This window comes from Ursus americanus, chromosome 7 (assembly GCF_024610735.1).
Source record: "Ursus americanus isolate L20-20 chromosome 7, mUrsAme1.1.p, whole genome shotgun sequence".
Taxonomy (NCBI): Eukaryota; Metazoa; Chordata; class Mammalia; order Carnivora; family Ursidae; genus Ursus; species Ursus americanus.
In genome coordinates, this window is record NC_142133.1 from 21,840,843 (window position 1) to 21,865,682 (window position 24,840).

Genomic DNA, 24,840 nt, shown 5'->3' on the forward strand with positions numbered 1-24,840 from the left:
TTAACTTTCGTGAGGTTATTATTGAAAATAAACAGTGGCTTTCTGAAAAACTACCCCACAACTTCTTTGAGTTATATAGGTATATCTTGTTACAGCAGAAATAAATTAATCTCTGATTTTCCAAGAATAACTAAGTTTTAGTTTTTCTTGTAGTCTCTTACCTGGCAAATTTTAAATTATTCATTCTTTCTCTTTCTTGGGTATTAATTTTGTCCTTCCTAGCACAGAGACTGTTTTTAGAGTGTGCTGACTTCAGGGTGTCTGGTTGGCTCAGTTCATAGAGCGTGGGACTCTTGATCTCAGGATTGTGAGTTCAAGCCCCATGTTGGGTTAAAAATAAAATCTTAAAAAAAAAAAAAAAAAAAAAAAAAGAATGTGTTGACTTCTTGGGCTGCCCAAAAACAAAGTTAGGAAAATTAAGAGATGGGCATTTAAGTATTAGAATATACTAACCAAATGGACTTTTCTTATGTTCATGTATGTTTCATATGAAAGTAGTTCATGGGGTCATGAGCAACAAATATTGGAGCACAGGAGCTTAAGGCTAGCTAAATTAAAATTTTTTTAGATCCTGCTCATTGGGAATTTGTAGGTTAACCTAGGCTCTACTTTTACATAGCTGCATGACAGTATTTTAATGAACGGAGCTGGCTGGAGGATGGCAAGGAGGGAAAACTGTAAAGTGAACAATATACAGGGCTGAGGAAATGGTTCACCTCAAAAGGACTTTTTAAAAAACACTTTGTATACAAATAAATAATATGCAAATTGAAGATTTCTTATTAATTAAATCATGCCAGAGTATCTCAATTTTATATTCTCCTTATACAATCTCAAAGACTTTCTCTGTGGCATGACCCTAAAAATATTACATAACTAATGCAAAACTGGTCCCCCTAACCATCTTCTCACTCTCCCCATTACAGTTACTCTGAATTAATGAAGTTTAGGTTAATAAAACTCGTGTGTTTCTCTGGTTTAGGATGGTGTCACATTTTTATGGGAATGGAGATATTTGTGATATAACTGACAAACCAAGACAGGTCACTGTAAAACTAAAGTAAGTTGGACCATCAACTCGTGCTTTGTGCTTCTCTTTAATCTGCTTCCAGTGGGCAAAAGTTTACTTAAATATAAAATATAATTGTGAATAATTATATTTAAGCATAATGATGTATGGATTAATTTAATATAAAATTATTACTTTATTCTAAAATATTAAAATTGGGGCACCTGGCTGGCTCAGAGCACGAAACTCTTGATCTCAAGGTTGTGTGTTTGAGCCCCACATTGGTTGTAGAGATTAAAAAAAGAGAGAGAAAGAAACTTTAAAAGATACAGAAAGAAAATCATTTTTAAAAATAAATAAAATATTGGGGCACCTGGGTAGCTCAGCCGATTAAACGACTGACTCTTGGTTTCAGCTCAGATCATGATCTCAGGGTCATGAGACTGAGCCCCACATCTGGCACTGTCCTCAGGGTGGAGTCTGCTCAAGATTCTCTCCTTCTGCCTCTGCCCCTTCCCCCATTTGCTCGTATGCTCGCTCTCTAATATAAATTAATTAAAATCTTTAAAAATAAATAAATAGATAAATAATTAAAATTATTTGAATATAATTATTTGTAAGTTATAATGATTTTTAAATTATATTATTTCAGTTATTTATTATATTAAATTACACAGGGCCACTTACATAACTTTGTATAGCTTAAAAGGAAAACAAAACACTTCTGTACAGGGGCACCTGGGTGGCTCAGTTGGTTAAGCATCTGACTCTTGATTGCAGCTCAGGCCCTGATCACAGGGTTGCAAGATAAAGGCCCATGTCAGGCTCCGGACTCAGCGCAGAGTCAGCTTGGGATTCTCTCTCCCTCCGCTCCTCCCCAGCACCACCACCCCGCTTCTCCCCCCTCCCCGCCCCAACTCGCACATTTGCACACATTCTCTCTCTCTCTCAGTTAATTAATTAAGTCTTTTTTAAAATGAAAATACTTCTGTGTGGTTCGGGCAGTACTTTAAAGTGCTCTCTGTTTCAGGTGTAAAGAATCAGATTCTCCTCATGCTGTTACTGTATATATGCTAGAGCCTCACTCCTGTCAGTATATCCTTGGGGTAAGTAAAATAATACTCGGGAATTCAGTTTGAGAAAATGTTTCAATTTTTAGCATTAAGTCTTCAAAGGGCCTTCAGTAATCTCCAAAATTTAATATAGCCCCATACTGTCTCTCTCAAAGCTAAAATCTTTTTTATTGAGGTACAATTTACAAAAAATGCAGAGATCCTAAGTGTTGAATTTGATACGTTTTGATAATTTTATATACCCAGGGAACTATCACCCAACACAAGGTATCTGTCACGGCAGAAAAAATTTTTTACCCCTTTTATGTCAACAGCCCAACCGCCACAGATACCCCTTTCTGCTTTCTGACACCATAGAGCAGTTTTGCCTGTTTTTGGATTCCATATGAATAGGATCATATAATATATAGTTTTTTACACCTGCCTTCTTTGAATTGGCATGTTTTAGATTCACCCATGTCACTCCAGTATTTCATTCTCTTTTTATTACTGAAGTGTATTCATTTGTGTAAGTATGCCACATTTGCTTATCCTTTTTTTCTATGTAGACATTTGGGTTGTTTCTCACTTTTTATTATGTGAATAAAGCTACTATTTTGTAAAAATTATATTTTCATTTCTTTTGGGTAAGTACCTAAGTGTGGAATTGCTGAATCATAGATTAGATATATAGTTTAGCTTTTACCAAAGTGGTTGTACCATTTTACATTCCTACCAGTAATACGTAAGAGTCCAGTTGCTCTACATCCTCCCCAACATTTGGTATTGTCTTTTTCTTTAAGCCACTTAAGTCATTTTAATATGTATTTCCCCCAATGGAAAATGGTGTTGAGCACCTTTTCATGTGATTATTCATTCATAGATCTTTGTGAATTGTCTAGCCAACTTTTTTTTTTTAAGATTTTATTAATTTATTTAACAGAGATAGAGACAGCCAGCGAGAGAGGGAACACAAGCAGGGGGAGTGGGAGAGGAAGAAGCAGGCTCCTAGCAGAGAAGCCTGATGTGGGGCTCGATCCCAGGACTCTGGGATCACACCCTGAGCTGAAGGCAGACGCTCAACGACTGCGCCACCCAGGCGCCCCTAGCCAACTTTTTTTTTAAAGAAAAATTATTCTGACACTTATTCAAACAGTCTTTATTTAGTACTATTGGCAATAAGTGTGTCAAGACTTTCACAGTAGGGAAGAGAGATGCAGCTTAACTCTACATATGACAAGGACAGCTGGGGATGTACAGCCAATGAGCAGGAGGTGGCGGGGTGGGGGTGACTCAGTGGATGGAAAATTACTAAGAGGAGACATCAGTTTAACTGACATGACAGGATTATTGCTGCGGGCAGGCCAGGATGATGAGCTATCAAAGGTGAGAGACGAGGAATTTGCAGATATGGAATGGGTGATTAGATGTTGAGGGTGAGGGGTTCTCTCTACATGGACTTAACAGGATTCTTGCAACAGCTGGACTCAGCAGGCCCAAGAGAGGCCACAAGTACAAGAAGAGGCCTAGTCGAAAAGAGGAGTTGGGAATCCTAACTTTAGTTTGGTCAAGGAGACTCTGTCATCTGTTAGTCTTTTACCCATTTTTATTGTTGTTGTTTGTCTTATTTCTGGGAGTTCACATATATTCTAAATATGAGTTCTTTGTATTTACAATGCACACTTTTTTCCCTCAGTCTATGGCCTACCTATTTATTTTCCTAATGTCTTATGATGAGCAAAAGTTTATTTGATAAAGTTTATTTTAATCAGTTTTTTCCCTTTTATGGCTAATGCTTTATTTTGTTCTAAGAAATGTTGCCACCCCAAAGTCATGAAAATAATATCCTGTATTTCTATGTAGAAACTTTATGGTCCTGCCTTTGGGTATATGATGCCTAACAGTGGCTTTCTCTGTATTTTTCCTGGTCAGAGTTCCCAGAGCTTTTTGCATTTATGAGTTGATATTATTCATCAGTTCTGGAAAAATTTTACATTTTTGTGAATATACATTTAACAAATTTATATACATGTATTCATACAGAAGAACACTGAATAAAGAAAGTATTCAGTTTAGCGACTTTTTAATGGCTTTATTGTTTTTGTTCTTTAGGTTGAATCTCCAGTGATCTGTAAAATCTTAGATACAGCAGATGAAAATGGACTTCTTTCTCTCCCCAACTAAAGGATAATAAAGTTTGGGGAAAGAAAAGATCGTTGACAGTCATGATTTCTGTCTGACCATGTGTCTCTTTGTAGAGTTCTCAGCCACTGAACCTCATCTAAAGGGTCGTATAAAAGGACTCTCAACACTTTGTGAATATATATGTGTATATAAGAGGGTATTGATAAACTTCTAAGGCAGATAGTTGTCTCACTTCTTTCATTTTTGTTGTGTCGTATGAACTGATTGTGTTTTTTGCTTGGATAATGTGATTCCAAAATAAATCTCATCCAAGCAGTTTAGAGTCCAGCCTAATGAAATGTCATAATTGTACCTATTGAAAGTTTTTAAATAATAGATTTATTATGTAAATTATAGTATATATAACTAGTTAATGAACTAAAGATAATGAAGAAGGAAATTGATAGGAGGTTGTTTAAATAGGAGACCATGTAAAATATGTAAATTCTAGTGCCTGAAATCCTTTCAACAAATTTTTATTTAGCAACTGCTCTCTACCAGGTGTTAAGCCGGAAACTGGGCACATAGTAGAGCCTCACAACATTTAAGTTTTCTTCACTTCTGTTAATCTCGAGAAACTCTTACTTGTAATAGGTTGTTTCTCTCTTGGAACTGTTATTATTTCTTTCTTCTTGATGTGACTGTGTTTTCCCCCAACGTATGTACCTGGTGTAGACAGTCAGAGGTTCTTCTCTCTTAACTTAGAATGGTTTACTCCAACAAAACACACTGTGCTGGCCATCCTTTGTACTTGCCTACTGTATACTACAGATTTTAGTTCTGGGTAGTTTTACAGCACAATATTTATTTTAAAGTGAATAAAATGTTCACAAGCAGTGTTGTCATGGAGTCAATGGTAGATTATTCCTTTCCTTTATTTTCTCCATTACCTTGTTGCACAGAACATTATCCTGTTGTGTTTTAGATGTGCGTATCTAAATAAGGACAGAAAAGTGGCTGTAAAATACTTTGCTTTTTCTCCTTGTCAGTAGTTCTGGCCAAGGATATTTTAGTTTGAGAAATGGTTAATGCACTTGATTATTGCAGGGCTGTATGTAGATTTTAGTTTGAAGCAGCACGTACAGAACGAGCACAGACGTTGCATTCAAACCGAAGTGCAGGTACTCTCTCTAACTTACTCTAACTTATTAGCTGTGTTGTGATCCCGCACAGATCAGTTAACCAGTTTGAGCCTCACTTCCTCTTTGGTAGAGAGACTACTCACTCTAGAGGTAGTTGTGGCAGTGCATTAATTTCACTTTAAGTAAAAAGCCTAGGCCCAGTATTGGGCACCAGGTTCCCAGTAAGAGTTAGTTTATTTCCTAATATTGCCCCTGTCTCCTTTTAATGTAATAAGATGAGAGACCAAAGCCATTAAAATTTATTTCTTTAGGGGCACCTGGGTGGCTCAGTCAGTTAAGCGTCCGATTCTTAATTTCAGCTCACATCTTGATCTCAGCGTCATGGGATTGAGCACCTCCCCACTGCCCCCTCTCGTGTACTCTCTCTCTCAAATAAATAAATCTTTAAAAACAAAAGATTCTCTCCCTCTCTCCTGCCTCTTGCGCGCTCTCTCTAAACAAAACAAAACAAAAAAAAATTCTTTAATAAATTATAAAATCATACTTCTTATATCAATGAATTAGGACAGAATTACCCACATTTAGATTATAGGTATAAGAAGGGAGGAAGTGAGAATTGTGAAAGGTTAGTGCCAGAAGATACTTTTAGAATAGTTAGGTCAAATTCTTCTCTTAAAGGGGAGAAAATCTAAAAAACTGTATTGGATAGTTTACAGCAGAAGATTCTTAAAAACAGAAATTGTAATTATTTCAAAATAAGTCAGCTTTCTGTTCGGCTAACAGCTTGAACTTCTTGGAAGGAAGCTGGCTAGGCCAGATATCTCCATATATTCCTTCTAAATCTTGGGTCCCTTATCAGTGGCCTGTGAAAGCTCATTTGATCTCTAAATTGTGTGCTGCCACGTCAGCTGTGCAGGCCACCTCTCTTCTGTAGAAGTAGCTGGGTTCGTGATAGGGAGGGGAAAGGGCTTGGTTATAACATGCTCAGTGCACTTGGAGAAGTCTATTAAGGTGGCTGCTGTCCAGAGCTACCTATGCTTTAGGGCAGAGTATAATCTGCATTTTAAATATGTTCTTCCTGAGTGATCCTCTTTATTTTAAATATATTCTCCAGTGAGAATCACTGACTTAGGAACTTCGCTTTTAACAGTGTCACACATTCTAACCCTCCTGATTAGGGTTTCAGGGAAATAACTAGCAGCTTATGTTCACAGGAAGATTGGGACAAGACTTTTTTTTTTCAGCTTTACCTGCTTTTCTTCGAGTGACCACTAGATGGGGCCTATGCCCAGCTCTAGTTGATATCCTTAAGTCCTTGATGAAAGGCACTTCGGCAACAAAGGGCAACAAATTATCTCACTTACCTGAATAGTAAGCTTCCCATACAGCTCCTGGTGAACAATACTTCTCACCTAGTCTGATATACAAAGGCCTGACCTGACTTCTAACAATTCTTAAACTTCCTAGTACATAATCAGGCCAAATTGTTGACCTAGTAGCACCAAATATATGACATAAAAGGGCTTAAGCTAAACAGGAAAATGAAAATCCAGACTTAAATTTCAATAAATAGGACATGAAGTCAGTTTCAAATGAAACTAAACTATCAGGGGCGCCTGGGTAGTGCAGTCGTTAAGCGTCTGCCTTCGGCTCAGGGCGTGATCCCGGCATTCTGGGATCGAGCCCCACATCAGGCTCTTCTGCTATGAGCCTGCTTCTTCCTCTCCCACTCCCCCTGCTTGTGTTCCCTCTCTCGCTGGCTGTCTCTATCCTGTCGAATAAATAAATAAAATCTTTTAAAAAAAAAAACTATCAGCTATCCTAGGATATTTTAAATTCCCTTCCTAGTGTAAGTTGTTGAAGTAGAAGTTTTCAAAATACGTTGCCATGGTGACATGGCTAAAGAGAAAATCCATTTCTCTGTTTCATTTTTTTAGTTACTTGGCAGGGGTAGTAGAGGAGCCAGGGCCAACTACATACCCAGTGGCACGCTTTGTTTCATGTGCTGGTAGTCTTAAAGTACATTGTACAAGCACGCGAGATGATCCAATGCATTGGGGGGGGAAATACTAGAAATTCTATAAAATTTCATCTGTGAAAAAGGAATTAAGCTTTTATTTTTATTTAATATTTAGTGGGTGGACTAACGCTAGTATACAGAGTCATTCTTAAATCAGGTTTTGTTTAATAAACGACTCAAGGGAAGGGTAAGCATTACGTGTGTAGAGGAGGGGACAGAGATACCGTCATTATTTAGTTCCACCATATACTGCATTATAGGTTAAATTAATGCCTCTATCACCTTTCAGAAAATGGAATTGTCACTTTAAATGTTAGCATCAGGACCACACACTGTTATGTATATAACCAATCAGAATTAAGGGGAGAGGTTAACAGGTTACTTTGACCTGCAGTACTGTTATCTCACAAGGCTTCTCTAGTAGAAATAACACAGTTTGGTTTTTTTAAATGCTTTTTGTAGTGTCAGGAAGAAAGAGCATGCTTTCCTCACTGGCAGTTAGGAGAAACCACAGTATGAAGACTACTGGAATTCCGTTCTTTAACACTTAGAGAAAATAGAGCCCCCCCCCCAACTCTGACAATCTCAAAACTCAAAAGAAGAAAGGCAAAATTACTAACAAATGGAATATAGGGCTTATAGTGTTTTGTGTCCATACCTATTTGTAAATTTTAAAGCATTTTAGTCTTTTTTACATTTGAAACAAAAAGTGTTCATCAAAAGCAAGTAAATCTAGCAGAACTTATGGAAATGGTAACCATCTCAACTATGGAAGACATTTATGAGACTGTAAAATAATGCTAAACATCTCCTCTAATCGCATATGATAGCATATATTTCAAATCTATTAAATTGCTTTCCAGTACCTTTCAATAGACTGCACTGTACTTTGCATTGAATTTAAGAAAAAATACAGTTTCCTGTATAGTACATAATTTTGATTTTGTAAATATATGATATTAAAGGTCAGGCTCTCGGGGGAGTGGGAGATACAGGCTTCCAGCTAAAGAATAAGTCACGGGGATGGAAGGCACAGCATAGGGAATATAGTCAATGGTCTAATAGCCCCGGATGGTGACTGGTGATAGCTATGCTTGTGGTGAGCACAGACCTATGTATAGAGTTGTCAAACGATTACACAGTACACCTGAAACCAGTGCCACATTGTGTGTCAGCTGTATTTCAATTAAAAAAAGTGTGGGGCACCCGGGTGGCTCAGTCGGGTTAAGCGTCTACCTTCATCTCAGGTCACGATCACGGGGTCCTGGAATCGAGCCCTGCGTCGGGGCTTCTCCCTCTCCCCTTGCCTGCTGCTCCCCCTGCTTGTGCTCTCTTCTGTCGAATAAGTAAATAAAAAAAAATTTTTTTTTAAGTGCTTTAGCACCAAACATAACTTTTTTTCAAACTTCCTTGAAAGTCCAGCAACTTAGGGTTTAAAACCCGATTAGTCAAATCTACTCTATTCTCTAAATTCACTCAAAATATAGCCCCCAAATAGCAAATTTTGTTAGGTTCTAATAGCTTCAATGTCCTCAATTAGATACTAGTTTGCAAATTAGTCACCAGTGGTCCTTAATAGCAGTAAAAGCAAATTTACACATTGAAGAATTCTTTTTTTTTTTTAGGATTACAGCGAGAGCAAGCACAAGAGGGGGAGGGGCAGAATGAGAGGGGAAGACAGCAAGAACCTCAAGCAGCCTCCCCACTGAGCATAGAGCCCCAAGGCAGGACTGGATCCCACGACCCTGAGATCAGGACACCCCAGCCTAAACCAAGAGTCAGACACTCAACCAACCAAGCCACGCAGGTGCCCCATGATTTACGCATTTAAGAATTCTATCAGAGCTCTAAATATTACCCATAGATTTGAAATGTTAATAGTTGCTCAAGGAGATGAGTCATTTTCCCCTGGATTAGTTGTTTGTTTTTTTTTTTTAAGAGTTTATTATATATTTGAGAGAGAGAGAGCATGAGCAGGGGGAGGAGCAGAGGGAGAGGGAGAGAGGGAGAATCTCAAGCAGACTCTACACTGAGTTTGGAGCCCAACGGGGGGCTCAATCTCATGACCTGAGCTGGAACCAAGAGTTGGTCGCTTAACTGATTGAGCCGCCCAGGCGCCCCGCCCCTAGATTAGTGTTTGTATTTATAGGTTTTAGTGTTCTTAAGCCATAGGGACGGAAATCATTTGTTGGAAAAGCCTTTTGTCAGCCACCTGCAAGAAAGTGTTTCACCCCCAAAAAAGCCAGTTGTGAACAATCTTGAGTCATTATTCCTTGACTCTCAGATGATAGACTATCCCGACTCTGCTTTTATAATAATAAAAATGATAGCTGCCCCTTTCTGCACATTGATTAAATACGAGGCACTGCGCTAAACACTTGGGACACCTTGTGATCACAACCCTGTGAGGCGAGTTTACTGTCTTTAACTCACAGGTGAGGACAATGAGGCTCAAAGCGGAGCTGTACTGCATGTGGCTGAGCCAGCATTGGAATCAATTCAGACCGTGGAGTCCACGTTTGTAAATAATATGCTATAGTGCTTTCTATTCGCAGAACCAGCTATTGCCTCGTGAACCTCTCCACGCCATCACCACCCCCCTGAAGGAACACCCCCAAAGGGCTCAGCAAAGTGCCGAGCGAAATGACAGGTTTTTGTCTTGGTAACGTATGGTACTCGGTTTTTTCCCATACAGTACTTTTTTTTTTTTCTTAAATCATGGAACACCACTAACTTCTCTTTAAGTTAATGCAACCCACATCTGCCAAGAGGAGACTCACTAGTTAAGATTAAGGTGTCACCTTGGGATTTCTGGCTCGGTTAAGTGTCATCAAACCCTCCCTTCTTTGATAATCATTTGGTGTTGGTAAACAGTGCAAGGGCACTGGCAATTTATCTAGAACCAGATTGTATTTATTATGTAAATGATAAAATAATTCCTTCATCTTTTATTTATTGGTAAAGAATATCTCATTGAAAATTGAGATATTGCCCCTGAAAGGGCGCCTGGGTGGCTCAGTCCTTAAGCGTCTGCCTTCGGCTCAGGTCATGATCCCAGGGTCCTGGGATTGAGCCCAGCATCGGGCTCCCTGCTCGGCAGGAAGCCTGCTTCTCCCTCTCACACTCCCCTTGCTTGTGTTCCCTCTCTTGCTGTCTCTCTCTGTCAGTCTCTCTGTCAAATAAATAAATTAAAAAAAAAAGAATATCTTATTTTCGTTCTTAGACCTTTTTCCTCAGAACTTGCATAACATTGCCACTCAACAAATATTTGCTGAATGAATGAATGAACCCTCATCCTCTCTTACCCACACCGTATAAAATCTTCCCCAACTACAATTCCGAGGAGTTTCCTACCAGCTCTTATTTTTGAGTGTTTGGTACTTTGAGGAAAACAGTATTTTCCCCAGTTTTATTAAGGTTGGGAAAGAAAAGGGAGAATTAATGATGTGTCCCATTTGTATGCCTTTTCACTCACATTCCGCACCACTCCCTAACAAGAAGACAGTATCTGTGTCCCTATTTCCCCCATTTTGGGGCCATGATTGAAGTAAAGCCCCCAATCTCTCAGGTCAAGAAAAGAATTGAATTTTCCACCTCCAACTCCATGAACTAAAAACATTCCCGTTCCAAGGACTCTGAATTCCTCAAAGAAAGTGTCTAACAGTATGATTCTCTGTGAAGAACACAATTCCCAGCCATATCTTTCCTCATTGTAATACTAATAATAAAATCAGTTCTTACCATTTCTTTGACATACTTTGTTGCCAAAGCCAAACAGACGAGCAAGCAGCTTTCAAAAGCTCTTGCTAATGTCAGATACAAAATGTGTTGAACCTTAAGCATTGACCCAGGTTACGAAACTTATCCTACTGCCAGAGGCCCAGAAGACAGGCATAAAGCAGTCTTTGTAGGTTGCTCCACTTTTTAAGGTCTATCTGGCATCTGAACAAGGTGCATTTTGCAAAACATCAGGCCCTGCATGAAAATCAAGGTTCCCACACTGGGCGTCCCACTCATCAGCATGCTACAAGCAGCTGGAGGTTCAAGAAAGTGTCAAAAGGGGAAACATTCACATAAATGGAACTCAGAGAAACAAACTGAACTTATCTTGGCACGAGCTAAGTATATTTATAGAGAAGCAAAATTATCTGTGTATTGGAGTAGAGGAGGGAAAATTCATTAATTCTCCATAAGCGATGAAGTGATACTTTTACTTTGGCAGAATTAATCTCAAAGGCATTGGACCTAGAGAGATTACCTGTCATCTATCTCTTTATGGAAAGCAGAATTTCACTAAATCTGCAACCTTTTTTTTTCAAATTGCCATATCCTTTAAAGTAATTGGTATTCTCCCTACTCTCCCTCCAAGAACCAGTTACCCCTTTTCTCCTTGAACTTTCTGTGGTTGCTGAAGGGTTTCATCTTCAATGTCCTCGGGTTGCATAATGAGCCAAAGAATTCCAGCGAGAATGAATGCAGCCAGGGTGGTCCCCTAGGGAAAGATGCCCTTAGTGCTGGTTCCCTGAGCAAACAGTCAGAAATCCTAAATCAAGACCCATGTCCCCTTTCATCAGAGTCCTGCAGATAAGCACCCTGGGAATGTAGAGGGGGATGCGAAAAACAGAAAACATGGGGAAACTAAGCCAGCCAGCCAGAGATTTGGGTTGATACCACTTCCAGGCTTCAGCCATTCAATCATTTATTCTTTGATTCATTAACAGTTACTCACTTAAAGCTCACCCGGGCCAAGGACCAAAAGGTACTAGGGATATGGCACTGAGCAAAATAGACAAAATTTTTGCCCTATTAGCATTTTATTCTAATGGGGAAACAGCCAGTAAACAATTATACATAACTGTATGGACCGAATTGTGTGTCCCTCCACCTGCCCTCCCCCAGATTTATATTTGAAGCTCTAATCTCCATGTGACTCATTTGTTTGGAGATAAGGCTCAAGGAGTTAATTAAGAGTAAATGAGATCATAAGGATGGAGCCCTAATCTGATAGGAATGGTGTCCACATAAGAAGAGGAGACACCCCAAGGGCCCCTGACCCCCAACTCATCTCCCTCCCTCCCCCAGACCCTCTCTTTCCCTACATGCACAGAGAGAGGCCATGTGAGGACACAATGAGAAGGTGACCTCCTACAAGCCAGGGAAAGGCCTCACAAGAAACCAACACTGATGGTGTATTGACCTTGGACGGGCCTCTAGAATTATGAGAAAATAAATTTCTGTTACTTAAGCAACCTAGGCTGTGGTATTTCGTTACGGCAACCCAAGCAGACTAATACAGTAGTGTAATGCTGAGTAATGATAAGAAACATGAAAAGAATAAAATAACGGCAGAAGCATTGACAGTGATGGAGTGAGACCTCTGTTGAATATGGCAACTAGGAAAGGCCATTGGGGAAGACCGTTCCAGGCTGAAGTATTTCTGGGGGAATTAATTCCCTGACATGGGAACAAAACTGAGGCATGTGAGAAAGAGCCAGAAAGCTTGTTGCATCCCAAACACATTAGGTAGGGCGCAAGTCAAAGGAAATGGGGACAGAGAGGAAACCAAGGGCCGGATCATCAGGGCCACACAGGTCACGGCACAGACTTCACATTTTATTCTAAGTTTTAATCAGGAGAGTGGCAAATATGATTTACCTGCCAAGTGTCCCTAGTTACAAAGCAAGGATACCACAGGAGAAAGAGCCTGGAAGCTGGGAAATGGCATGAGGCGGGTTTCATACTCGGAGTGAGAAATGATGGGCCCATGGGCTAGAGGGAATGGGGATGAAGAGCTAAGAAGTAGTTGGATTCAGAGTTTATTTTCAGGATAATCCAGGGTTTGTCCCAACGAACTGGATGTGACGTGCAAGAGAAACAGTCAAGGGGAGCAAATTGAGCTGTACAACTGGGTAATCGCCATGCCAGTTACCAAGATAATAAAACAGCAGGAGACCCAAGTTTGGTAAAGAGTGGGGTTGAATCAAGAGTCCAGTTTTGCACATGTTAAAATTTGAGATGCCTGTTAGATATCCAAGTGGAGATGTTGAATAGGCAATTGGATAGCCCAGCATGGAGTTCAGGGAGAGGTTAGGACTAGAGATATAAAATTGAGTGCCATTAGCATCTAAATGGTATGGAAAGCCAGAAGATGGAAAATTACCATGATTACTGCCAGCACCTGCTTCTCAGTTTATAGATCCATCTTTAGAGGTGGGGGGAGGAAATAGGGGGCTGTTATCCTCTCTTTCTTCTCCTCCTTTCCCTGCTTCAACCCCTCAAAGATTATCCTATCTGGCTTCAAGTGGTCATGGTCTTTGCTCCAGCTAGTGACTGGCTGTCCTGCATCGCATCACATTGGGGCCAGTGCAGCTGGGCTGAGCCCACTGAGCCTCATCCCGCAGTCACCTGCCCCCGCAGCCCTCCCACCGGCGAAGCTTGCTGCTTTGTGATCTAGGCTCAGTCCAGGCCTAGCCTGGCCTCTCCAGAGCCTGGATCTCTGATGGAGATGAGTCTTTTCCTGGCAGCCTGCCTGTCTCTCTTACCATCCCATGGGCCTGGGATCTTCACCGACTCTTGGCCTTCCTTCAGCTCCAGTAGGAGGACAATGGAGCAGGCTTCTCTGGTGGGACCAGAGGCTTCTTTTGTTAATGGAAAAGAAAAACAACTGCTTTTACTGGATACGGGAGAAAACGCAGGTCTCTCTGGGAGTCAACAATCTCACTAGGTATACATTGCCCCTGAACCGTGAACGAAGAGGGTGGCTTTGAAAGGGGAGACTCCGGGACCTGGCCTGGCTAGATTATGGAGAATTATTTAAGAATGCACTATAATCACAAGTCAGATCTGGACAGGAACCCAAGACTGCCAGCACCCGAGGAGTGCTGCTGGTGGCCTAGAGTGGAAATCTTCCAACTGGGGTGTGAATAACTTGAAAATGAAAAAGGGAGGTTTACAGATGCTCATTTTTAGGACCCTAAAACTGAGCTGTTTAAGAACGCTTCTGTGCCAGGGCGCCTGGCTGGCTCAGTTGGAAGAACACAGGACTCTTGATCTTGGGCTTGTGAGTTCGAGCCCCATGTTGGGTGTAGAGACTACTTAAAATAAAAATCTTAAAAAACACTTCTGTGCCTTAACTCTGCAGGACCTCATGCTGCTTTTTCTTTGCCACTGCCTGTCTGTTACTGCCTGCTTCCCACTTCGTAAAAGAATTCCCACCTGGAATATTAGGAGGGCATTGCTCCTGGATGTAGAGTTGCTAAGAAACTACTCAAAATATTAATTTCAAAGAAGGATCCTTTAAAAAAAATCCTTAAATTATTTTTCAAGGGACCATAATTTTCAACTTTATCCCCAGCTTATACACACCACATATATTACCAATTCAAGGATACTCATTTTTGCTTTTGGTTTTTAGCTCGGCGGAGGCGAAAGTACAACTGTCTTTGGTCATCCTGAATCTGGGTTCATCCAAAACCCGCCACCTCCACCATGCTGCCTAAATTTTTTGGCCCCAACAATACTGAAGTCGTGTACCTGCAGTGCACCAGTGGGGACGCTGGTGCCATGTCTGCCGTGGCCCTGAAGATCGGCCCACTGCGTCTGTCTCCAAAAATGGTTGGTGATGACATCGCCAAGGGAATTGGTGATCAGAAGGGTCTGAGGGTGACAGTGAAACTGACCATTCAGAACAGACAGGCCCAGATTGAAGTGGTACCTTCCACCTCTGCCCTGATTGTCAAAGCCCTCAAGGAATCAAGAGACAGAAAGAAGCAGAAAAACATTAAGCACAGTGGAAATACCACTTTTGATGAGATGTCAACACTGCCTGGCAGATGCAGCACTGATCTTGAGCCACAGAACTCTCTGGAACCATTGAAGAGATCCTGGGGACTCAGGGTACCTGGCTGGCTCAGTCAGTACAGCATGAGATATTTGATCTCCGGATTGTGGGTTTCAACCCCACATTGGGCACAGAGCTTACTTAAAAAAAAAATTAGAACAAAAAACCCACAATGACTTCATCTAAGGAAGAGAATGCTGAGGGTCAACACATTGTTATCCATTGTGCAATAATCGTCACTACTTTCCTCCGATGGTTTTCAAATAATTGGACGGGAAAGTCATAGTACTGCAATCTGATGTTCAGAAATGTTAGGGTTTTCAGTATTTTTATTTTCCAAACATTATTTTAAAAGAACATTAAAAGCATCAGAAATACAAATCTGGCCTAAAGGTTAACATCAGAACAATTATAAAATGTTTGAAATACATCACATACTTTGCATCACAGTAAAGCATCAAGAGAACTAATTAATGTACCCTGCTAATAATTAGTCATAATTCAACTGAATTCTCATTATTTTTAGTTCTCAGTTTAGCCCTTAGAGAGAAGTTATATATGTCTATCCATATCTCCTGCTATAGATAGACATATGTAACTTACGAAGAGATAAGTTGTATCTATCTCTGTATCTCTACATGGACGTAGAGATAGGTGTGAGGGAGGGCTAAGAATCTAGCCCACCATATATTTCATGCAAGTTAAATCAGTAATTTCTTGATGAGCGTAAAGAGACTGAACACCTCATATGCGCATGCTTACTTTTCTGTATACCATAACTTTCACCTCCCAAAGATGGATCAAGTCATCTCAAACTCAAAGGTGGTACAAGAAGGCTGTCAGCTCAAATTTTACAAGTAGAAATTACTTTTAAAAAAATCTTTTATTGAATCACACTGGAAATGCCTAGCCAAAAAAGAGATACTTTAAAAAGTATATTCTTGATTAATCTTAGTAATTATAAAGCTGTTTGGCTTATTGGGATAAATACCCAGTTCTAAATTTAGACAAATGTCTAATTCCTAATTAGAATTCCCTTCAAATGATCTTGGAGAGGATATTAGATTTCTTAGTTCTTTGTTAAAAAGGGGTAATATATATTACCCTATCTCGTGGGAGTATTAATAAATGAAAAGAGTGTTGTATTAAAAATATAAAAGCATAATTGAAATAGGTTATAGTGACTTCCAAAAATAGCATTCAATTACAAACAAGAAAAAAATGTGACAGAGTGGCTATTTTCTCTCCTGTTAGAAAATTTAATAGCAAAATAAAGGAAGAAAAGGCGAGAAGGAAGAAAGGAGAAAGGAGAAAGTCCTAAAAGGTGAATTCAAAAATAAAATCGAACCCCTATCTCACACTTAAACCTCACCAACAGAGTGACTGGTCGGTGCTGGGAGGCGGCAGTGGGATGGGGCCGCGCAGCGCTCCCGCGGGACATCCGCTGTCTTCTCGACACCTCGCAGCACTCCTGTACTTGGGGACAGCCTGGAGAGGGAGCTGTACACTGAATACCCTTCATCCAGCCTGCAGTAACAGTTCCGGAACGTAACAATTTCTAAAGATAGGTTTGGGATCTTAATGCTCATCTTGAGTCTAATAGCTAGGTTCCAAAATTGTAGCAAGTTCAAAAGCTAACTGTATAATGAAAATATTTTTACATAAAAATATGAATTTTCGGTTGTTATGCTAGGAATCACAGAGTAGATCATAAAATTAGTTTTAGGTATAGAAATACTTAATCAGGTTTCCTTATTGCCCATGGCCAAGATTCATGGGAGAGAAATAACACAATGAGTTTGAAAACAGATCATCTTAAGAATTTTTCCACCACAGTGATATTTAAACGAAGACTAAAAAAATTATTTTTAAAGAGTTACTTAGATACTTTGTCAGCTTGTTAGCAAACCATCCTCACACAGAAGGAATGCATAAATCAAAATACTTCCGATCTCATCCTCACACCTTCTTAAGCAATAATGAAGATCACCTAAGACACGAGAGCAGTCCAGACTGCTTCCCACAGCGCCACACCCTGGCTGGGAGGACCACAGTTAGTGCCTCTGCCCCCAGAAATCACTAGGACTCTTGGGTAAGCTGATTCCAAAATAGAGTAATTCATTTTTAGCAAGCAAGAGCATACTTCTTTAAAAAGAAAAAAAAACTATACAGCTAGTCAATTCACACAAAATAATAGTCTATAATAAGAAATGGTAGTCATCATAATTCTCGGCTGACTGTCTTAGGAAAGCAAAGTACCTAATGCCTGTATGTCTTGGGTAAGGTAATTACCGAGAACGTATTTCGGGTTCTCTGTTGCGATAATACATAATGTATTCAAATAAGCCTGCTACCAAAAAAGTGTATTGTTCCCCATTTCAACACTTCCAAGAATCAAAATGTATAGTTCAATTAATAAAAAATTCACCTCAGTGAAGATCATACCTTCACAGTGTTTAAAAAATCCAGCTCATGTGTACTTTGAAGACCCCGAGCACAGACTCAGATGGTCACCATGAGTTCATTTTCCTTTAATATACTAGCATGATCATTCCTGGCATCTGTTTGAAAGTTTAGTACCAAACATCTGAGCACAGGTCAGGGTAAAAACCTAAATAAATGTTTACATTAAATCTTAAAACGTCAAGAAATCGCAAAGCAAATCAATGGATGCTAATACTCCAGACAGAAGAAAATCGTAACTGCTAAGTGTTCCGCTGAGTCTTGAAGTTTTCATCTACCGCTGGGCTCACAAAAGTGAAAATCGGTTAGTATCCGAAACAAAAACAGTTTACACAAGGGGCTCCCGCCTCCAGGACACTAAACGGACGGCACTGGGATCTGCCTGGCTGACGTGCTGTCGTATTCTTGCATTAAATCGTTAGTGGTGTGATAATGCATGGCGATATAGGAGTTGGCAAACCCGAACGAGTTCACCGGCTGCAAGTTCCGCGGGAGGCTCTCTCCCTGCGAGGGGCTGCTGTTATAGATGCTGTAGTACGGCTCGATCCGCGTGTTGATGGGCGTGGAGCTGCTCTGCCCATGGTGCTGATGCCCAGCCGAGATCTTGGGGCTGACCACACTTTCCTTCGAATGACTTGGGCCGCAAGCCTGGTCCACAAACTTCTTCTGGGGCTTTGGAGACAACATGTAGGCGGAGTTGGTCTCATGATGGGAGGACTTGTTTCTGTTGATCTCAAGGTTCCCTTTTCCCATTGCTCGAAGTCGAGTCTTCTGTTTGCAGCAGAAAAAACCCAGGCCGACGTACTGGAGGCACCAGAGTGCTTTCCTTCTCAGCCCGGCGCTGTTCCGAGAATATATAAAAGGGTTTAACCCTGACTTGAAAAATATAAGGGTAAATCCAAACAGTTCAAACTGGTAGAGGATGAAGCTCCCACTGCGGGACAGGACCACCTGCACCAAGGAAATCCCCAGGGGAAGACAGCACACGAGGACGGAGAGCACAATAATCACGCAGGTGACCACCGCCTTGGAGTCCTTGGCCGTGGACAGGTTGACCGCCGACACGAGCTGGAGCCGGCTGGCCGCCGGGGTGGGCATCTGGTGAAGACTCTTGGTGTATCCGTGGGTCTGAATGTGCTGCAGCTTGTTGTAATTCTGGTTTCTGTAGAGAGCCGGCACGGTACACTGCCCCGGGTCACCCGCTCCCTTGCCGGGGGCCCCCATGAAAGGCTGTGGTCTGGAAGCGTCCACCGTGATCACCGGGGGGCTCTTCCTGACTTGAGCGTTCTTCCGCAGCGTCTGCGCAATCATGATGTAGGAGACGGACACCACCGCCACGCAGAAGGTGAAGTCCACCACGTACAGAGACACGATGGCTTTCCCTTCTCCGGCCGTCAGACTGGACATGGGAAGGCAGAGGTGGGACTTGCTGGTTTTCAGGGTGCCCAGGGTGGCCAGAGTGAAACTGGTGGCCCAGAGAAGCAGGGTGAGAAGCACGGTGCAGGGAAAGGAGGCCGTGCGATTGGGCTGCTTCCCCAGCACCATGCGGAGCCGGTGCAGGGCGATCACGGCCACGGTCTTGAGGGACATGATGATGAAGCCAGAACTGGTGACGTGGAAGGTGAAGCAGAAGGCATCGGGGATGCCCCTGGCGGGGCTGAAGAAGAGCACGAAGGTGAACATGGGGGCGGTCACGCCACAGATGAAGAGGTCGCAGAAGGACAGGTTCAGGATCATGAAATCAAAGTTGGTTCTGAACTTCCGGAAGGCTGGATCAAAGAAGGACAAGAAGACGATGAAGTTGCCGTAAGAGCCCAGGCAGAAGATGACCGCCAGCAGAAAAGTACAGGTGACCAAAGTGGCCGTGTGGATGAGGTGCTGGAGGTCCCCCGGGACGGCGGTGCCGTTTCCTCCCTGGGAGCGAGGCGCGCGCAGCAACGTGCCATTGGGAGCATCGTCCAGGGGCTCCGTGGAGTTCATCTTCACACACGACGGCCTCTTCCTTCTGGGGCAGGGGAGTCAGGGCCGCGACTCACGGCTGCGCTGCATGTGACAAAAGAGGCCCGAGGCAGAAAAGCCTGTGCACAGAAACGCACATCCAGAGACAGAATTAATGTAGCAAGCAGAGTGATCTCACGATTTTGTACAAATGGACTAGAGTTTTTTAGTCCTGACGCAGAGAAAGCATTTCTCCTCTCGAGGCCCAACACAGAAAAGACACAAACACCTCAAAATACATTCCTTCAGCTAATTTCAGGTTTCCTGGCACAGAGATTTGCAAAATCAAAATCGTTTAAGCATCACCTGGAGAGTGGGTTAGAAAAAGCAGATTCCTGGGCCCCACCCTTTGAGTTTCTGATTGGAGGGTATGCAAATGTTACTTTTAGAAATACTGCGGTGCCTCACACTGGAGATCCAAGAACATAACTTCTGCACTGAAGAGATCACACTCTACTGAGAGCCTGATGTAAGTCAGATGACAGCAGAGTGCTGCGGAAGTAAGAGAAGGGAAACCTAATCCACCTGGGGTGGCGGCTGAGAGAGGCTGAAGGGAGTGGTGGTGAGGAGGAGGTGAGGAGAACTGGGGGGAAGGGGCAGGGCAGGGACTAGGGGGAAGACAGGCTGGGAGGACAGGAGGTCTTACAGCACGTGCTTGAGATACAAGCCAGAGGGCACTGCTGAAGTATCCTGTGGCCCCCACAAATCGCTAACAAATCCTCTTTCTTTCCCTAGGAACAAGCCTTTATTTTCCATTATGTGTTATTTCTTCTGCCTGCTGGTAATTTCTTGGCCAACTCCCTATCTTCCTTTGGAAAAAACTTTGTGCGGGACTACATTTGAGAGGAAAAAATGAAAGCATTGAAGGATGTCAATTATATTTGAGATTTACGAGGTGCAAAGTCAACTCTCTGTACCAAGGTGAGTTATTATTCCAACAGCAATATCCTCAGGACGAAGCAGGAGGCACAGCCCCACTCACGCAGCGGTTGGCTCAGTTTACGTTGACCAGTGCACGCTCTATGCCAGCTTTACGCTAGGTCCTGTGGGTAGACAGAGGAGTAAGACCTAGCCACCGCTTTAAAACAGTAACTTCTTTTTCTTCTTGCCCTTTATTCTTTTAAACTTTTTTTTTTCTTTCAATGAGATTTAAGGTACATTCACACATCTTGGATTGTTCCAAATCCCAAAGCCCTGTGTGGCCCAGGGCCCACTCTGCTCTGAAGGATGCTTCCAGAGGGACAGCTGAAGTCGTTCCTTAGAGACTGGCGCAGTGCTCTTGACAACTCAAAGGTATTGCTTGCATCCAGCATTTTAGGAATAAGCAATGGCACTGGGGAGGTCCAGGGGTGATGTTCCAAATATTTAACCACCGGCTCCAGCTGGGTCCCAGAGGCCTCCGGCTGTGCCAGGGGTTAACCTTTCAGTTGCTGGGTCGTGGGGCACAGAGAAGAGAGGCCAGGGCCATGAAGGATTACTGCTCAGAGCCCCAAACTCAGGGGCTCTGAGCAGCAGCTATGAACCACCCAAATGGAAGTCTCTCAGCATTCAGTAGCAGGTATGGCTATGCCAGTGAATACTGGACAAGTTTCAATCCTAGGGAGGTCCATACACCTAATGGATATTCTTTATGAAGGAAGAAGATGGCCTCTTCTTTATTCTCAATGGTCGAACATATTGTCAAATCACGACAATATGATGAATTTCTCCACTGGCAAGGGAGACTAGCTTTTCTGTATAAAACTTTCCTTATAAAAGTTCTGTGAGAGAAAAATATAAACCCCAACCACCTGTTTCTTGATTAGAATAAAAAAATAATGGATAGCTTACTGTTTTCACTTAAAGACCATGGGCCTGCTTCTGAATCCTTTTTGATAGCTATGTAGTAAAAAAGACAACCTTTTACTATTTGTTTTTTCATTGTTAATTGGAGGATTGGGATTAGCTGATGATAAAAGAAGTAGCAAAGAAAACTCAATTTGAGGCGGCAGGAAGGCAGAGAGAGGCAATACTATTGTTTCTAGCAATCCTCCTGCCCCAGAAGGGTTTCCTCTTTGGAGGCAGGGAAATGAACAGGGCTGAAGATGGGAGCAGGAATTTGGTTTGGGAAATTAGAAGAATGAAGCATCTGGAATTGATGCTAAGAGAAATATCAAGTAGGTAGGTAGTAATGAAGAAAAAAGGTGATAAATTATGGAGACCACAGGCTAGGAGATATTTGGAAACATTACTGTCAAGGGGAAGATGGGATAATGATGAGGCACTGACATTAGTCAAGAATAAGAGGCAGGGGGAAAAAAAGATTTGGAGGAGCTGAGGATAAACTTCCACTTTCTGCACAGTTATAATTTTTTCAATATATTTAAAATTTTTCAGATGTTCAAAAAAGAATTCTAGGTCAGTAATATAATTATCAGTACCATTAATAGTATGTTAACTTTGCTGAGTGCTTATGATGTGCGGGCGCTGTCCTCAATGTGCCATACTATTAACTTACTGAATCCTCACAACCCTGAGACAGTATAACGCATCCCCATTTTACAGATAAGGAAACTGAGTTGGAGAGCGAGCTCCTAACTGAAAGCGGTAGGGGCATGGATTGGAAGCTAAGCAGGTGCTGCCTATAGCTACACTCGGCATCACTGCCTTAACTCAACAACAGCGAGATCAAGGGCATTCCACGGGTCAGAAGACAGTTACAGCAGCCTTCGCTTATTGGGCGGTTAGCATTTACGTTCCAGAAGCTTTACATAAGCCATCAAACTTTACTTCAGGCCCAGTATAATCCTATGAAGTAGGTATTACAATCCCTACCCAACTGTAAGTTCCTGGAACTCAAAATATGAACACACACACACACACTTCTTTGTACCTTCAGGCAAGGTTGATAATTATGGTTCTGGCATAAAGTAATTATAAATCCTTCTCATTGGATCATTAGAAAAAAAGCAATGAGAGGCTAGGAAGAAAAGGAAAAGCAGAACACAGAACAGAAATAAAGGTTTTGGCAGAGAAACTTTAAGAGCAAAGGAGGAAATGGAGGAAAAGTAAACCCACTTCTGGGACTTTGAAGAAAGAGGAGGCTGAGATCACAATTTTGAACGAAGTTACGATGGTAGCGCTGTAAAACTCAATGATTTGCGGGGGTGGGGGGGGAGTAAATGAATACCTATTTGGTACTCCTAAATAGTAAATACAGATTACCAACGTTCTTTTCAATGCAAGCATACCAGCTTTTCTTTATTTCTGGCACCATAAGTAGGTGATTAAAATTGTAAAATCAAAAATTTTAAGTTGGAACACCAGTCTTAAGCAGGCACGTTCGCCGTAGTAAGAATGAGTTCACGTCTATGTGCATCTTGTTACAACTACGGAGGAGGGACCCTAAAGTAACTAGTAAGCAAGGAATAGGAAGTGAAAATTGGTGTACAGTGTCCATGATTTCTCACTAAGATGTGTTAAGAGCCTATGATAATCTAGGGTGCTATCTTAATATTTTAGTACATATGAAAACATTTTGTTTGAGCTTTTACAAGTTAGTTCGTGGCTTGGATTCTTCCAACTCATTTTTTTCCCCCTCATAATGCCTTAAATTCCTCGAGGCCAGGCATTTTCACAGTCTAATCCTCACAGAGAGCAAGGTTCTGTACTATTATTATCCCCATTTTATTTGTGTTGATCAGGAAAACCTCAGGGAAGTTAGATGACTTGCCCAAGGTCACTAAGATACAAGTCAGATTTATCTGATTTCAGAGCCCACGCTCTTTCTCCCCAGTTCAACTACCTCTTGAACCCTGGAGCAGCTGACGGGTTGGGGTAGGGTCGGTGGATGAGGGAGGCCCCTCGTCTGGGGATGGAGAGAGAGGCTTTGGGGAGGCGAGAGCGACCCCAGCCAGGGACAGGCGGTGGGTGGGTGCTCCCCGGGGTGCGGAAGGTAAGGAGGGCCTAGTTCGGACCAGGAAGCTTGTAAGAGAATCGGCAGAGGGATGGTGGGGTGCGGAGGGCTCAGGCAGGGCATGGGCAGTGGGGAACGGGTTTCGCGGCCCGGCAGAGCCCGGGAGCCGGCCAGGCAGGGGCGAGATGGCTCCCTGCAGGCCGCGCCAGGAGGGCAGGTGCGCGGCGGCCGGGCCTGGAGCAGCGCAACCGCGCTCCTCCTAAACCGTCGGCTTCCCGGGGCCCGGCCCTCCCGGCCCCCGCGGGGCGTCCTCCTCCGGGGCCCGCGGCCTCTCACCTGCCCGGTGGCCGCAGCGCCGCCCCCCTCCTCCATCTCGCAGCCCGGACCCCAGCGCCGCCAGCCGCCCGGGACGAGGCCGGGCTCGAGGCATCATCGCCATCGCCGCCGCCGCCTCCGCGCATCCCGGGAGCCGCCGAGCCGGGGGCGCCGAGGCGCAGTCACCGAGACGCCGAGGGCGCCGCCCCCTCCGCCGGACACTCAAGCCCCGGCGCCCGCCTGCCCCCCGCGCCCTCAGCGGCTCGCGGGCCCCCGGGTGCCCGGGGCTGGCCGCTGCCGCCGCCCCGCCCTCCGCCCCCCACGCCGCGCCGCTGCCCGGGCTGGGCTCGCCGTTCCGCGGTGCGGGGACCTGGGCTCGGAGGCGGGCGAGAGCTGGCGCGCAGAGCTAGAGGGGGCCTGCGGACTGAGCCGCAGGCCGGGAACGCGCCCCCCACCGCCCCCGCCATGGCCTTAGCGGGCGGAGAGCGTGGGACGGTCGGGTGGCGGGGCTCCCCTCGGTGTCCCGGCCTTCCTCTCGGCGCTGCGGCTAACGCTCTGCCTCCTAGATTCAGCTGGCGTCATCGTCCAGTTCGGTACTTTGAGACAGAGTTTGTAAATGAAGACATCATAACAATTTATTTTTTAAAAAATTTTGTTATTTGAGAGAGAGGGCGCAAGAGCAGGGGTGAGTAGGGGTAGAGGGAGAAGCAGGCTCCCCGCTGAGCAGGGAGCCCCATGCGGGGCTCCAGCCTAGGACCTGGAGATCTTGACCTGAGCTGGAGGCAGACGCTTAACGACCAAGCCATCCAGGCGCCTAAGCATTGCGTTCTTGATGTTGGGCTCAGGTCAGGACCCAGGCGTGAGATCGGGTGGGGCTCTGCACTCTGCGGGGTGTCTGCTTGGGATTCTCTCTCCCTCTCCCCCTCCCCCCCCACTCTCTTAAATAAATCTAAAAAAAAAAAGAAAGGACTATCAATTTGCA

At 43.3% G+C, this 24,840-nt stretch overlaps 2 protein-coding genes across 6 annotated transcripts in view; one reads left to right on the top strand and one right to left on the bottom strand.

Moving 5' to 3' along the window:
* ERLEC1 (endoplasmic reticulum lectin 1) overlaps positions 1–15,507 on the top strand; it is a 38,736-nt gene extending 23,229 nt beyond the window's left edge. Inside the window, exons 12-15 of one of the 4 annotated variants that reach the window (XM_045787969.2) lie at positions 983–1,060; positions 2,040–2,115; positions 9,903–10,009; positions 14,762–15,507. In XM_045787969.2, the coding sequence (XP_045643925.2) occupies positions 983–1,060; positions 2,040–2,115; positions 9,903–10,009; positions 14,762–14,846 (346 nt within the window). In that variant the 3' untranslated portion in view covers positions 14,847–15,507. Of the gene's footprint in view, positions 1–982; positions 1,061–2,039; positions 2,116–4,173; positions 5,082–8,972; positions 9,883–9,902; positions 10,010–14,761 lie in introns of those variants that run through there. The other 3 variants (XM_087863391.1, XM_087863392.1, XM_045787970.2) reach the window with 3 other exon arrangements.
* Positions 15,474–24,061, bottom strand: GPR75 (G protein-coupled receptor 75). Of its 2 annotated transcripts, XM_087863390.1 has the most exons (3): positions 23,898–24,061; positions 20,915–20,926; positions 15,474–19,652 (listed from the first exon to the last, which is right to left on the bottom strand). In XM_087863390.1, exons 1-3 carry the CDS (start codon positions 24,002–24,004, stop codon positions 18,008–18,010), a joined length of 1,764 nt encoding a protein of 587 aa, XP_087719516.1. In that variant the 5' UTR covers positions 24,005–24,061; the 3' UTR covers positions 15,474–18,007. The 2 variants fall into 2 exon arrangements, with proteins under 2 accessions (XP_087719516.1, XP_087719515.1); XM_087863389.1 differs by lacking the exon at positions 20,915–20,926 and having other exon boundaries at positions 15,474–19,728; positions 23,880–24,009.
* Between the last annotated feature and the right edge of the window lie 779 nt (positions 24,062–24,840).